Here is a 13,555-nt window from a genome sequence, read left to right as displayed (position 1 = left end):
ATCATCTATACAAGTTAATCATGGTTAAAAAACATATTTATAGAATTGCTTTTGACCCATAATGTTATAACATATCTAACATAATAGCATATTGATATCATTATTTTCATTAATTATATTAATTGTTAGATATATTTTTTAAAATACATCTGTCAATTTATATTCTTATAACGTTAACAAAATAGTTTTATACAACGTAAACCATAAACATAGAGTTGAACATACATTTACATGGCAGATAATTAATAACATTGTTTCTCCTTTTAGAAACCTGTGTTTAGAGACAGTTGCACGATTTCTATATGACGGAGGCATGTGTGGCTTTTATAAAAGTACCGCACTAAGTTTTTTAAAATATGGTAGGTTTTTAAAATGATTGTTGTTATTGTTGCGTACCATTTTGAATTTTACACTTAAAAAGGTATTCCAACTTCTTTCGTCGAATAAACACTATAAACACGCATCATGCTAGTTCTGAACAATAAGATAAATCAACTATATTAAATATAAACTAGTAAGTAAACATAATATACCGGTATGCCTCTTCATAACATATACCGTAACATTAATTGTTAATAGATGGCCTGCATGTCATATTGACCACAATTTATAAAAATGAATAGAAAAATCATTTGAAGTTATGTTTTATACAGTAATTTTGTTGCATCCTTGTTTGGTCGCTTGAACAAACTGAACATAATGGAGAACACAATCGTGTTGATAAACAACAGTTTGCAGTATAATGTAAACGTTGATAACTTAGTTGCTGTTGTTTAATGGTAATACATGGTGTCATAATAAACTAACAGTCATATATTTGGCTAAACATAACTACCAAAATCAAATCAAAACGAAAACTCAGGAAGCACCGTGTAATCCCAAAAAAATTCTATCTTAGAATTATTAATTCTATGCTATTTTAAACTACCCAGTAAATTAAGAGAAATTTATTGTTTTCGCCCCGTCTGACTTTTAACGAGAGTTTCTAATTATATCTACTTTTGATATTTTCATAAAATTTATTGCACGCACGCAGTTTTCCAAATATACCAATTATTTTAAAATCAGAAAATAATTCATTTACCACCGCAATTTCCTAGGGAGTCGTCTCGATAGTTAACACGTTTTACTATGGGTTTATGTAGAAATTTGTTGAATAATCGCTAAATGTTCACGTTTTTTTCATACTTTTTGTATTTTTCCCTATCGATATCTTTTCCTTTCAAATATATTTAAACCATAGTCTGTCCCAAGTTATTGCTTCCATCACTTTTTGGTGATTTTTAATAAAAAATACACATACCTGTGAAAGAAATACAATTGAAATCGATGAAAGTGAATATATCCAAGATATCTTTATTGAACAATTACCCCTTTTCACTCATAAAATTTCACAGGAACGAAAACAATTTTCTTACGGAGATTTGTAATTGGAAATGTTTACATCTTTTTACACTCGGAATACATCGCGCAATTTTGTAACATTAATCATCCGGGCTTATTAATGGCTGATGCAATGCAAAATCTCCGTAGACTTTCAATTTTTGGATGTGTATTGAAACCTGAAGCGGTAGAGGGGGCGTTTCAAAACAGATAATCTGGACATTTTTCATATAAGCGGATGAACGTAGTTTGAGCACAAAGGTATTTACTAGGAAGCAAAAACTCGGGACAGAGTGTAAAAATCAAATCAAAGTACTGAGAGTACTGAAAGACGGGGTTTTGATAGTTTGAATTTGTAATTGTCCTTGATTTTCTCGAATATGCTTCCAAAAATTATTAGTTTGAATTAGTTGTTTCAATCTAGTATTTTAATTTGGCTTTTTTGCAATTGTCTGATACTTTGTCTAAATTTTACTCAATCCAAGCCTTCATAATTGTAGAAAATTGACACAACGGTATTTTATGTAAAATAGAACCCCAAGGAAATTTGTTAAAAATTACTACTAACCGGGAAAATCAAAACAACCATATCAAGGTATATAATTTAAATAATTAGATTTATTCAACTTTGTGATCCAAGAGAAAATTCACAAGTCGGACGGTATCCGTTATACAAGGTTTATGAAAACCCCGAAATCTCTCAAACTGCTGAATTAATAAACAAAGTTAATATTTGTATACCGATAACAAACACAGGCACCTGGCGTTAGAAATATTTCTTTTAAATTTACAATAAGATTCCAAGTACTCTAACAATAAAAATGTTTGTCACGATCGTCATTTTGATTTTTTAGAAGACTAATCTGACACGATTTTCTCGCAAAATTTATAGATAAAAAAAAATCCGTTGGCCAATTACTACTTTTTTGTGTAAACTCGTGCATCACCTACACGAATTACGATAAATCCGTACCGTTCATTAAAAATCATACTCCGAAAATCAGAGACATAAATAACAGAGATTGGCAACTCCGCCATTAGCGTGTAAATGTTACGGGACCAACCTTACTTTGAGAACTACAAGTGCAACAGCAATCATGTATAAGTCATTAAATTTGAACCTGATAGTGAACATGAACCTGTAAATATGTTTAAGAATGTTCGTTCATGAAACATCTACAAAAAGTTGAACTCTTTATTTAACTTTTAATTACTTTTTTAAAACTTATTGACTTTTCACAAAGTAATGGTAATGGTAATGCATTACTTACTCATGTAATGGTAATGTAATGCATCACTTCAAGAAAATTAAGTAATGGTAATGGTAATTTAATGCCCTAATTCATGAAGAAATGATAATGTAATGCATTACTTTACAGTGCAATTCACCCTAAGCCTGATTCCAACTCAGCCGGACAACATGGACATTAACATTTAACTTGGTTCTTTAATCGATAAGATTGTATTATTTGATCTATTGGTCACCCAAAATATATAATCTATATAGATTTTGCTTACAATGCATTGTTGAAAATTTTAATTCAGTTTAATTAATTAAAGAGTCAATGAACGAGAAGGCAAATTCAGACTTGTTTTTATTTTCTATATAAAAATTCCTTTAGAGACGAACAGCAGTCTTACCGCAAGTAGACTAGAAGCCAATGAAACACCTATTTTTATGTAAGCCATTTGTGTATAATCCGTTCTAATTTAACTTCGGATTGCACATGAAGTTCGGTAGTATTTAGGTGAAAGATTGTCAAAATAAAATTAACAACTTTTCAAAAATGGTACATTGCGTTTGGGAACATTACATTCGATTCAACCTTCAAACTCCTCTATTGATTAATAAGCTCGAACACCAACTGAAGCGTCAACGGCGTTGTGCATTCAGTTACATAACCCATCCCACATTTGAACCCGAGCAGGAATATTTTGATCAATAAAACTATTTGTTTATTTTCTAAATAGAATTTAGTTTATACACAGAAGACTTCAAAAGATTTAATGCGTGTTCTTATAATATATATTTACTGATATGCATGAAAACTCTCTGCACTATTTTCTTACACGTAGACTCAATTCATGTGTTCTACGCGTGCCTTCCAGTTTGAGACTTCGACTGACAGTAAACCAGTAGACGGCGTCACGTGACCCCGTCTAAAAATGGTAACGAAAGTTTACCTCATGGTTTGATCCAGGGAAATGGTCAAAGTTGATTTGTTTTTCTCCAAAACAATGGCATAGTATGGAATATATCAGCCTATAAAACTTAATTTATAACAACATATCAATGTCAATAAATTTTCTACTTTCTAAAATCAATCGCGAACCGCAAATAAATGAGCAAATAATACTCTTTTATGCATACTTTAAAATACCAACAGACGATGACACGCGGTATATTACCCTATAAAATTCAAAAAATCAAGATTTCTCAATTAATAAACATTAACTTTAATGTTAAGTTTGTATTAAAACAGAGTTCAAAAGAAAGTAATGACTAGCACCTACGGCGGAATAAAAAAAGATACACAAAGTCATGCCCACTCGAACTGTACTCGGCCTTGTAAGATAATAATAATAAATATCCCATTTTATTTTATTTCATCACAGTCACCACCTGTCCTAACACATGCAATGTCCGGATAAGTGACTTGGATAGTTACAAAAGATACTCTGTCAAAAGCATAGCTCTAATGACAGGCAGCGAGAGAACACATTTCAACACTTGTTCATACTCATTGGGATATGAACAAAATCTATACATCAACTGTTCATCGTGGAATACAAGTAAGACACATATTTATTTAAATATATATATATATATATATATACAGTAAATTTCTTATATTACCCGAGTACTTAATTCCGCGATCCCGCTGGTTTGTATCGAATCGCGAGATTAAAAAAATCGCGAACATTGAACTCTTCTCTTTATTTCTAATAGTTTTCAACTCTAGTAAAATAATGGCGCAATTTTAAAATCCGCGGAGGATGCTTCTCGCGATTTTACGCGGATATTAATTGCTCGGGTTTAATTAGGAATTAACAGTATGAAGAATTAGGCGGGAAAGGAATCAAACTGATGTTTTTTTTTTTTTTTACTGATAATGTAACAATTTTTAAAACTAGTAATAAATACAATATGAATAAAGAAGAAACACAATTTATGTTTTAGAGGAATACATGACTTGGAAAGGTGCTTATGCCTGCAGCATGAACGATGCACAGTGTATCCATATCATCAACTACTGTGTCTGTCATTGTATGCCTGGGTATATTTTGGAGGACGAAAAGTGTTTGAAAAGTTAGATTATATTTCAACTTGATAATGATAACATGTAGTATTGAACACATAATGGTTTATTGGATCTATAAGATGTTTTAATGTTTGCAAGAAAACATAACTGTTTTCGTGTGGAGATTGAATGCCAAGATTTATAGTAGTAGTAGTTTAATTTGTAGTTTATATAAACATTTTTATTAAGATTCTCATCTATTATACCAATACGTGTAACAGTTTAATTTTAGGTAGTACAAAACGAAAAGGTTACATTTTTCTATAGTTCAATATTTCAAAAAAAAAAATGATATTTTGTTTTAAGAAAAGAATCTAATAAATTTTTTGATCGACGTATCAAAGGAAAACATTGACCGGAAAACTTCATCAATGCGCTTAGCTTAGAGAAATTTGTTTATCAAACTAATAAATATTAAAAGATCTTTGGAATGATAAATACGTAAAATATGGAAACAATTTTTGCCCACATCGCCTTAAACCAACCATTCAAATCTCCTTTCCGTTGAGTGTAAATGAAATTGCAATTGTTAGACTAAGGTATGCAAATAAGTTTAATTTTAAGATATTGCTTGTACTGGAGAAACTTTTATTTCTTTGAGGCACTAAAATGAACTAGTAACTAGTAAGCTGGTTAATTTATAATGTAATGTTATGCAAAAATAGCACTCGTAAATTATCGCCTAAAAGTGAAAATCAGTGAGATTGTCAAATCCTCTTAATTAAAGATTATTAAAATGATAAAACATTGACACTTGATTTTATATTAAGCCAGTTAAAGAAATGTTTACACTCTTATCCTCAAATGTACAAGATAGCCGCACATCTCTTTTAATTGACATTTAGGTATATTTGACGGAGGGGAAAATCGATAAAAAATCCCACATGACGTTTTGATATATTGTTTTACTATTTTTCTCTTCAATCAGAAAAGGTAACCATTGGTGGCATATGTGAGCTCAATTGGCAATGCCAAGGAACAGCATTTGCTGTTTGTGATCATGATGTATGTTCATGTAGCCCCGGATACATGCAAATTGGCAGGATGTGCTACCCAGGTAAACCATCTCGAGTTTATTACTAAAAGTATCATTTCTTGGTAAACAGGTAAACATTTAACACACACATACATCGAACATATTCATTTTGGATATTGCTCTTAATTTCTTTAGTGTGCATTTATTGAAAAGTATGAAAAACATTTGTAACATTAGGGTGTTTAGATGTAATATAGTTTAGTCAACAACAATATGGATAATACATAAGGCCTATTGAGCCTAAAAATCACTTTTTACGCAATCTAAATGAGAGAGAGAGAAAGAAAGAGAGAGAGAGAAAGAGAGAGAGAGAGAGACTTTTATGATATAAAATTTAAAAAAATATATCTTGTCAAATCTATCACAATGCATTTCTTAGAACAATTATTACATATCTTTACTGCATTTCATTGATTATTTTTTCTTCAATCAGTAAATGTTACCATTAATGGTAAATGTGATTTCAATCTGCAATGCAATGGAACGAAATTTGCCACTGTTTGTGATCATGGTTCATGTTTATGTAGCCCAGGATACATCCAAATTGACGGGAAGTGCTACCCAGGTAAAATATGTTGAGGTTAGGATGATAAATATCATTCTTAGTAAACTGGAAAATTATCATACACCGTGTATATTAATTTTGGCCATTTGTCTAATCTATTTTAGGTTGTTGTTAGGAGTTAGGTTGCCTTTATTTAAAAGTATAATACGTTTTCACTACGAAAGGATGTTTAGATAGGAGAAGCTCAAACGTATGATTTACGTATGTACAGTTTCTAAGACGAGGCAAGCTACTGACAAACGTGTTGATATAACAGGTCTATAAACAGTCTCGATTGAAGTCATCTATTCGTAAGTTCTATGGTCGACACAACAACCATGTCAGCAAAAACAATCTTCCACTAGGTTGTATGCTGACTGACGTTTTTAATGCTTGTGAGACCATCATTAATCACCTAATTGTCTACAGATTTTTCCGATTTTCCGATTATGACAATGAGCACACGGCGGTTGTGAACGGCCAGCAGAGGATACTTACTCCTACATGACACCTACCTGTAATTTGTTTAGAGGTCCATGTTTGCTATGCTCCTGTTTAAGAATGTTTTTCATTTGGACTTTTGATTTTGAACACTGTTTGTTATCACCACATGTCATTTGCATAAGAAATTCTATACTTTGAAACACATTTGACCAAAGTTTGATTAAACATTTGGCAAGAAAAAAAAAATAAGTTTTTCAATTTTGTTGATCTTATAAAACAAAGATGAGCTGTTAAAAATTAAGAGAGTTGATGGTCGAGGTAATTTGTAAATTATATTTTTATTTTCTTAAACGTATGATAAGTATTCATTATAAAAAAGGTGTTTAGATTTAATTTATATCAACAATAATTATATTGATAATACATACTAGTACTTGTTAAACCATCATAAATCACCTAAATATCTACGGATTTTACTGTTTTCCCCAATTAAGACAACGAGCACACGGCGGGTGTATCCTTTCAGCAGATGATGATTACTCCTCTATGGCATCCGATACATTGGTTCCAATTTCAAACTTAAAATGTTTGAATTGTGTGTACGCCAAATATCAGACATCTATTTAAAAGTTTGGGGCAAATCTGGTGGTTAGCATATCAGACTCTTTGAAATAAATCATGTTTATGTTGAGGACTGCCAGACCTTAAATGTCAATAAACGAAATTTATTAAATACTAAATAGATTCGAATAAGATGCATTTAATTATATTAAATTCTCATTGTAAATGGCGACAATCAAGTCGTTAGAGGATAATCATAGTAGTTACAATTGGATTTTTTAAAAATAGAAATATTTAATAGGTGTCATTGCATTAACACGTAAAATGTGTTTTTCCATGAAAGTTGATTTGTTTACTCTGACATACTCTGACATATATGTCATAGTATTGCAAAAACATGTTCTAAATGAATAGAATTAACAGCTCATCATTATTCTAAATCATTATAGGAAATAAAGGAATAAATGATTTTTGTGAGCAGCAACAACAGTGTATACAGCCATTCTCAGGCTGTTTCAATGGAAGCTGCAAATGTGAAAAAGAATATTCTGCATTTAATACAAATAGTTGCCTTAAAGGTTTGTAAACTTTGTAAACATTCTTTGCTCAAGTAGTATTTTAAATACGCTAATGAATTTGTTATTTTTCAGTGTTCGTCATGATCTAAATATACTCTCATATTGATATTTCATAAATCTCACTGGCATTGTCTTTATATAATTTAGTTCTGATTGTAACGCCTCATTTGATTGGCTAAACAAATTCATATATATCGTATAACATAACTTGCCTACCTCACAATACAACGCGCGTGCGAAACGTATTAATCCGCTTGACGTTACGCTTAAATTTTGTACAAATTAACATATTTTAACCTATAACATATAATGAATCGGCCTTATTATCTAAAATATATATATATACAGTTAGCATGTTGCATGACAAATATAAGAATATAATTCATTTATTCGGACCGGCTTACAAACTTAGGCAAACTGTAAGGTATGTCCTTGATATGTAGTTAAATTTCAACACATTCTTGTTTAAAGGTTGATTCATTATGAAAGGAGTGTACATTACAATGTACATATCGTATAATTAAATGATGATGTGAAACTCAGTAATCCTGAATGCAAAATTATACCATTAATGGCATTATATTTATAATACTATAATTTTTGTGCTTTGAAATCAATAAATCAACTAAATTTTAATTGTTTTAGATATTATAAATATTGTACTAAATTTAATTACAGTGTAATCTAATCTTGATTAATTAATTAATTAATCAATTTATTAATCCTATTAATTATCAGCCAGAATAGTCATAAATTTAAAAATCTTGTTTTTGAACCAAAATGAATTTGAATTTTGTAATCACCAAGACCTGTAAATGGAGCGGATCCACGTTTGACAGTTTGTAAGAAGTTCTTTAATTGATCTTACTGTCCGTCAATGTATTATAAAAATAAAGTTTATACAGTTTCATAGCACATATAATCGAAGACAAAGGATTTAGCCAGGTCCAAACAACAGCAAGTTCTTTATTTCATACATGCATTGTAAGCTTTTGCGGATGGGTTCGGTTAGTTAAATCAGAGTAACTGTTATAAAGTTGACCATTATTTATAAACAAAATGGGAAAATAAACAATCATAACATGAAATTAGGCAAATTGTATTTGGTTCTAAAATCAACGAATGTTTTTTTTGGCATAAGAGCATGCTATTTTTGTTGGTTTTTTTTTTAACCTGTTTATTTCCGTTTGTTACATGTATTAAAATTCAAAAATCGTCATTTTTATTATTTCATGTTCCAATTGATGGTTTTGTTGCTTAATCAAACAATGAACAGGAAGTAGTAATTCTGGAATATGCGAATACAGAAGATATACAAGTATAAAAGAATTTACATTCTTGGGTTTAGCGTGTGAAAAAAATAATATTAAGCAGGTTTTAAGAAGATATGATTTTTATTTCATAAGGTTTATACGCCAAGGTTCGTGTCCGACATTCACTGGTGCTCATCTTTTTCCGGGAAAAAAATTATTCAATATTTACAAATGTCATTCAAATATAATAATACAAAGAAATTGAGCTTCCTATATAAGATTTACGAGATAAAATATAGTATTGCTCTTCTCTTATCAATAATTTGTTGAAAAATCCTTTGTAGGTTTTAGTTGTGAGCTTATAATACAGTAGTCTCTCAAAGGATCTACATGTAAATTGTCCAACACAACAACAAGCATATGCTTATGAAAATTATATTTTCTTTTTATGATTACATGTATACATGTTATTTGATAGTTTTCAAATAGTTGCAATAGTTGCTGACTATTCATAAGAATATTCAATAGGTGAAAATTCATTATCAGGTCAGCTAAAGAACAATATATGATGATATGTTTTACGGTGCGACCGTTGGGGCGAGCGCAGCATGTGATCAAACAATGAATTATAATAAATCAATAAAAATAAAATTAACAACGTAAAATTTGAATGCAAAAAAAAAAAATATACCTTTTTTTCAGTAAATTCATAAGAAGAACAGTAGTTTAATCTCAGACACAATGTTGTTGAATAATAAAGATTTTAATATATAAATATTCATTGCACTGTATCTCCTCTTTTAAAGTGATTGTAATGTCAGTTCATCCCCCCTTTTTTTGCAGTAGACATTTTTTCTTAAACCTACATATAAAACTTGACTCATCATAGAGCTCCCCCATGTTAAAAAAATAATATTTCATTTTTATTCAATTTACACATAGAAAATCGCCTTATCATGCCCTCTCCAATTCTAAAAAAAAAATAATGTTTAATTTTTTTTTGATTTACGCTTAAAAATATTTGCTTATCATATTAAAAGAACGCCCCCCCCCCCCCCCCCGATGTAGTAAATGGAAGTGAAAATAAAGAAACCATTGAACTGCTAAAGAGCTGATGGATTATAATTTTCATGATTTTTTTTCTTTTTGCTTGCAAAGATTTTTTGGATGAGACTGCCATCCACCCATCCATCCTCTGTAAAAAAAAAAGGCGATGCTACGTGAACGTTCCAGGAATTTACCGTAATTATAGTGAATAAAATAAATGTGAGCATTCATCCAAATGAGTGCAACTTACAACTGTTTCCTGTATGTGAAGAAATGTCCTAACCCTTATTCTTCAGCTGTTCTTTAGCTTAGCCTTTGCAAGATTTTGAGAGGATTTTAGTCATTTCAGCAGATTTACAATAACTTCAATTAGAGTAATTTCCCCTTATCAGTGCTTTTTGTGACGTTAAAGGTGACGTCGGTTAAGTGTCGCCTGACTCTTTAAAACTCCCCTGAGAAATAAAAGTACGCGAAGTATACTGTTTTATTTACTTTAAAAAGGCATGATGTTCTTAAAATTACACATTTTATATGCTTCTCAAAAGATTTACTTTGATTCTCGCGAAAACATGAGGTTGGAAACCATTGGTACTATGAATTGTGGGTCAAAATTTACTGACGCCGAAAAAATCTATCGGATCAATGTGTAAACCTTTGTGACGTCACTCGATTATTTTTTATTGAGAGTGTACTGAGGTGAATTTTAGAGGTAGCACTGACTGTATGCCGTATACATCGTTATTGTTTTTATATTGTCTTGATTCTCGTGAGAGTATGAAGTGATAAAATTGCCATGATTACAGGGAACTACTGGGACGATTAAAACAATGCATTACTGATCCGATTTACTGACGCCAAAAAAATCCGTTGAATGAATGTGCAACTAGTCCGAATTTTCTATTCACACACGTCTTGCCAGTAGAGCTCGGTTCGCTCCGGCGCTGCGCGCCGGCGAGCTGCGGTCGCTATTAGTCAAATTTGGCCCCATAATTCGCCATTTTAAAGTGTTTCAGATCCATTAATTTGTTATGTTATGTTTTAGAAGAGTTGACATAAAATATGTTTGTGACCTATTATTTCATTTTTTTGCAAGCACTTGCAGTATATGACGTCAGAAGTGACGCTATTTTTAGAATTCAATCAAAATCAGCCAAAAATCGACATTTTTTATATCTTTTTTCTAATCTATAATATAGAGCGACTCTTTCAACAAATAAAAACCTTTTTTGTCACTTATAAGTACTGGATAGATAGATCTTTGGTGAAAATATTTTGTTTGTTGAATCAGTCGCTTAAATGAAAAACTGCTTGAAAACAAGCCGTTTTATGCTAAAAATGCGAAAATGGCGGGAAAAGATAAACTTTATGATATCAAATTTTTTAATTATGGGGTCTGAAATCAAACTGAAAATAATGAAAAAACTTCAAATGTATGTCTGTACAAATAAAACAAATAATTCCAGTAAAATGACGATGTTTATATAAGGGGGCTATTTTAGGCTCAAATTATATATAGTCCTTTAAAGCTTATCAATTTTTTTGTTTGATTTCTTATAGAAAATCTAGAATTAGATGATTCGTGTAAGCTAACAGAACAGTGTTTACAACCATTCTCAGTTTGTTTCCATGAAAAATGCAAATGTATGGATGGTTATTCTACATTTGATAGAAAGAGTTGCCTTATTAAAGGTTTGTTAGGTTTTCACGTTGTGAACACGAAGTAAAGTTTAAATTTGTAAGTGTTAAATGCATCGGTTCATGATGTACATAGTGTAAAATACATTGATTTTTGTTTCAGCAAGTGATGAATATGTCAAAAAAAAGTGATGGATGTCAAAACATATCATTGTTGACATACATATGCTTATTAACTAAGGTATATGTGGCGTATTTAGAGTAAAATTTATGAAATGAGTTATAGTAAAAATAAACATCATGCTTCTTTTAATTAGACGTTTCGCAAACTCTAGGCCCGTAAAACATGTTCTTTCTCTAGTTATTTGTCTCTAAACTTTGCTACACGTGTGATGAATATTAATGTGATCGGCCATTTGTAACGCCACGGCGCATGCGTGCAGGAAAACCTAGTATTGAAAACACGATTGAAGAACAGTTTGTTTACAAATTAGAATCACGTTTTTCATGTCTTAAATTATATAACTCTTATATCAGATGATACCCGAAGCATTATTATTCCCTTATCCATTAATGTAGAACGATATAAATTGCCAATTATGTGTAATAAAGATGAAGCACTATTTTAGCATCAACGACACGGTAAAATGAATGTAAACCCCCCTTTTTAGGGATGCATGCACTGAGAGTGTTTATTAATTCTTTTTTCAAAAATCTATCTAAACGGAAATCCACTTGTGGTTCATAATGCCTCTTCACTTTATAAACCGATCAAATTATATATGAGAATATGCATATAGGTACATATTCATCTTCAACTACATTGTACTAGCTAGTTATTGTATTTTATTAAAAATAAATCCTATATGTGAAAGAGGAAAATCGTACCTTGATGTGCTCAAATTAAAAACATTCAAAAATTTAATTGGTCTTCCACATTATAAACGATTGTTGTTTACCAGGCGTGAACTCGTGCTACGTTTTATAACCTTACTCACTTGATCGATAAATACAATCGAATGAATACATATTCATCTTCAACTACATTGTACTAGCTAGTTATTGTATTTTATTAAAAATAAATCCTATATGTGAAAGAGGAAAATCGTACCTTGATGTGCTCAAATTAAAAACATTCAAAAATTTAATTGGTCTTCCACATTATAAACGATTGTTGTTTACCAGGCGTGAACTCGTGCTACGTTTTATAACCTTACTCACTTGATCGATAAATACAATCGAATGAAAAATGTTGTCATGTGGTATGTTAAAGTGCTATTACATGTATAATCAATGAATAGACATCGGAACTGGGTGGAGGGGAGGGGGTTCTCCCTCCCCCACACCTTTTTTGCAAAGTTAGACAAAGCCATACTCAAAATCTGTTTTTTGGTTGTCAAGATTTCTGATAAGGTCTGCCCCCACCCCCTATCTCAATGAGCCTCAGACTGCAATGTATTGACAGGCATACCGCTGTATTTTACTAAGGCCCACACTTAATTTTTATCTTTATTCAAAATCAACGATAACAAATGGCTACCAATCAAGATAATTTTCCGCTGTAATTTTTTCTTAAGAATAGCGATAATAGATTTACCCCGTAACAGTAATGTTTTAAACTGTTTCAAAGAGGTCGTTTTTATTTAATTGTGTCTGAAAAACCATCAAACTTGGTGTAGATTCATCGTATAAGGAAAGGGCCCCAAAAAGTTGTTATAGCATATCACCCTTTTAATTTTTCTGTACAAGTATTTAACGTTTGGTAAGACATT

At 30.9% G+C, this 13,555-nt stretch overlaps 1 protein-coding gene across 3 annotated transcripts in view; it reads left to right on the top strand.

The window, feature by feature from the left end:
• Positions 1-13,555, top strand: part of LOC136269667 (neurogenic locus notch homolog protein-like) — a 123,869-nt gene that overhangs the window by 12,432 nt on the left and 97,882 nt on the right. The window contains exons 2-6 of one of the 3 annotated variants that reach the window (XM_066081792.1): positions 268-359; positions 4,000-4,176; positions 4,565-4,693; positions 5,614-5,742; positions 6,155-6,286. The exons of the other annotated variants lie outside the window; for them this stretch is intronic. Of the exons in view, the coding sequence (XP_065937864.1) occupies positions 268-359; positions 4,000-4,176; positions 4,565-4,693; positions 5,614-5,742; positions 6,155-6,286 (659 nt within the window). The remainder of the gene's footprint in view (positions 1-267; positions 360-3,999; positions 4,177-4,564; positions 4,694-5,613; positions 5,743-6,154; positions 6,287-13,555) is intronic. 3 annotated transcript variants of the gene reach the window in all.

Source organism: Magallana gigas, chromosome 4 (assembly GCF_963853765.1).
Source record: "Magallana gigas chromosome 4, xbMagGiga1.1, whole genome shotgun sequence".
NCBI classification, from domain to species: Eukaryota; Metazoa; Mollusca; class Bivalvia; order Ostreida; family Ostreidae; genus Magallana; species Magallana gigas.
Note: the sequence above shows the minus strand (reverse complement) of the source record. Positions and strands in the feature narration are given on the sequence as shown.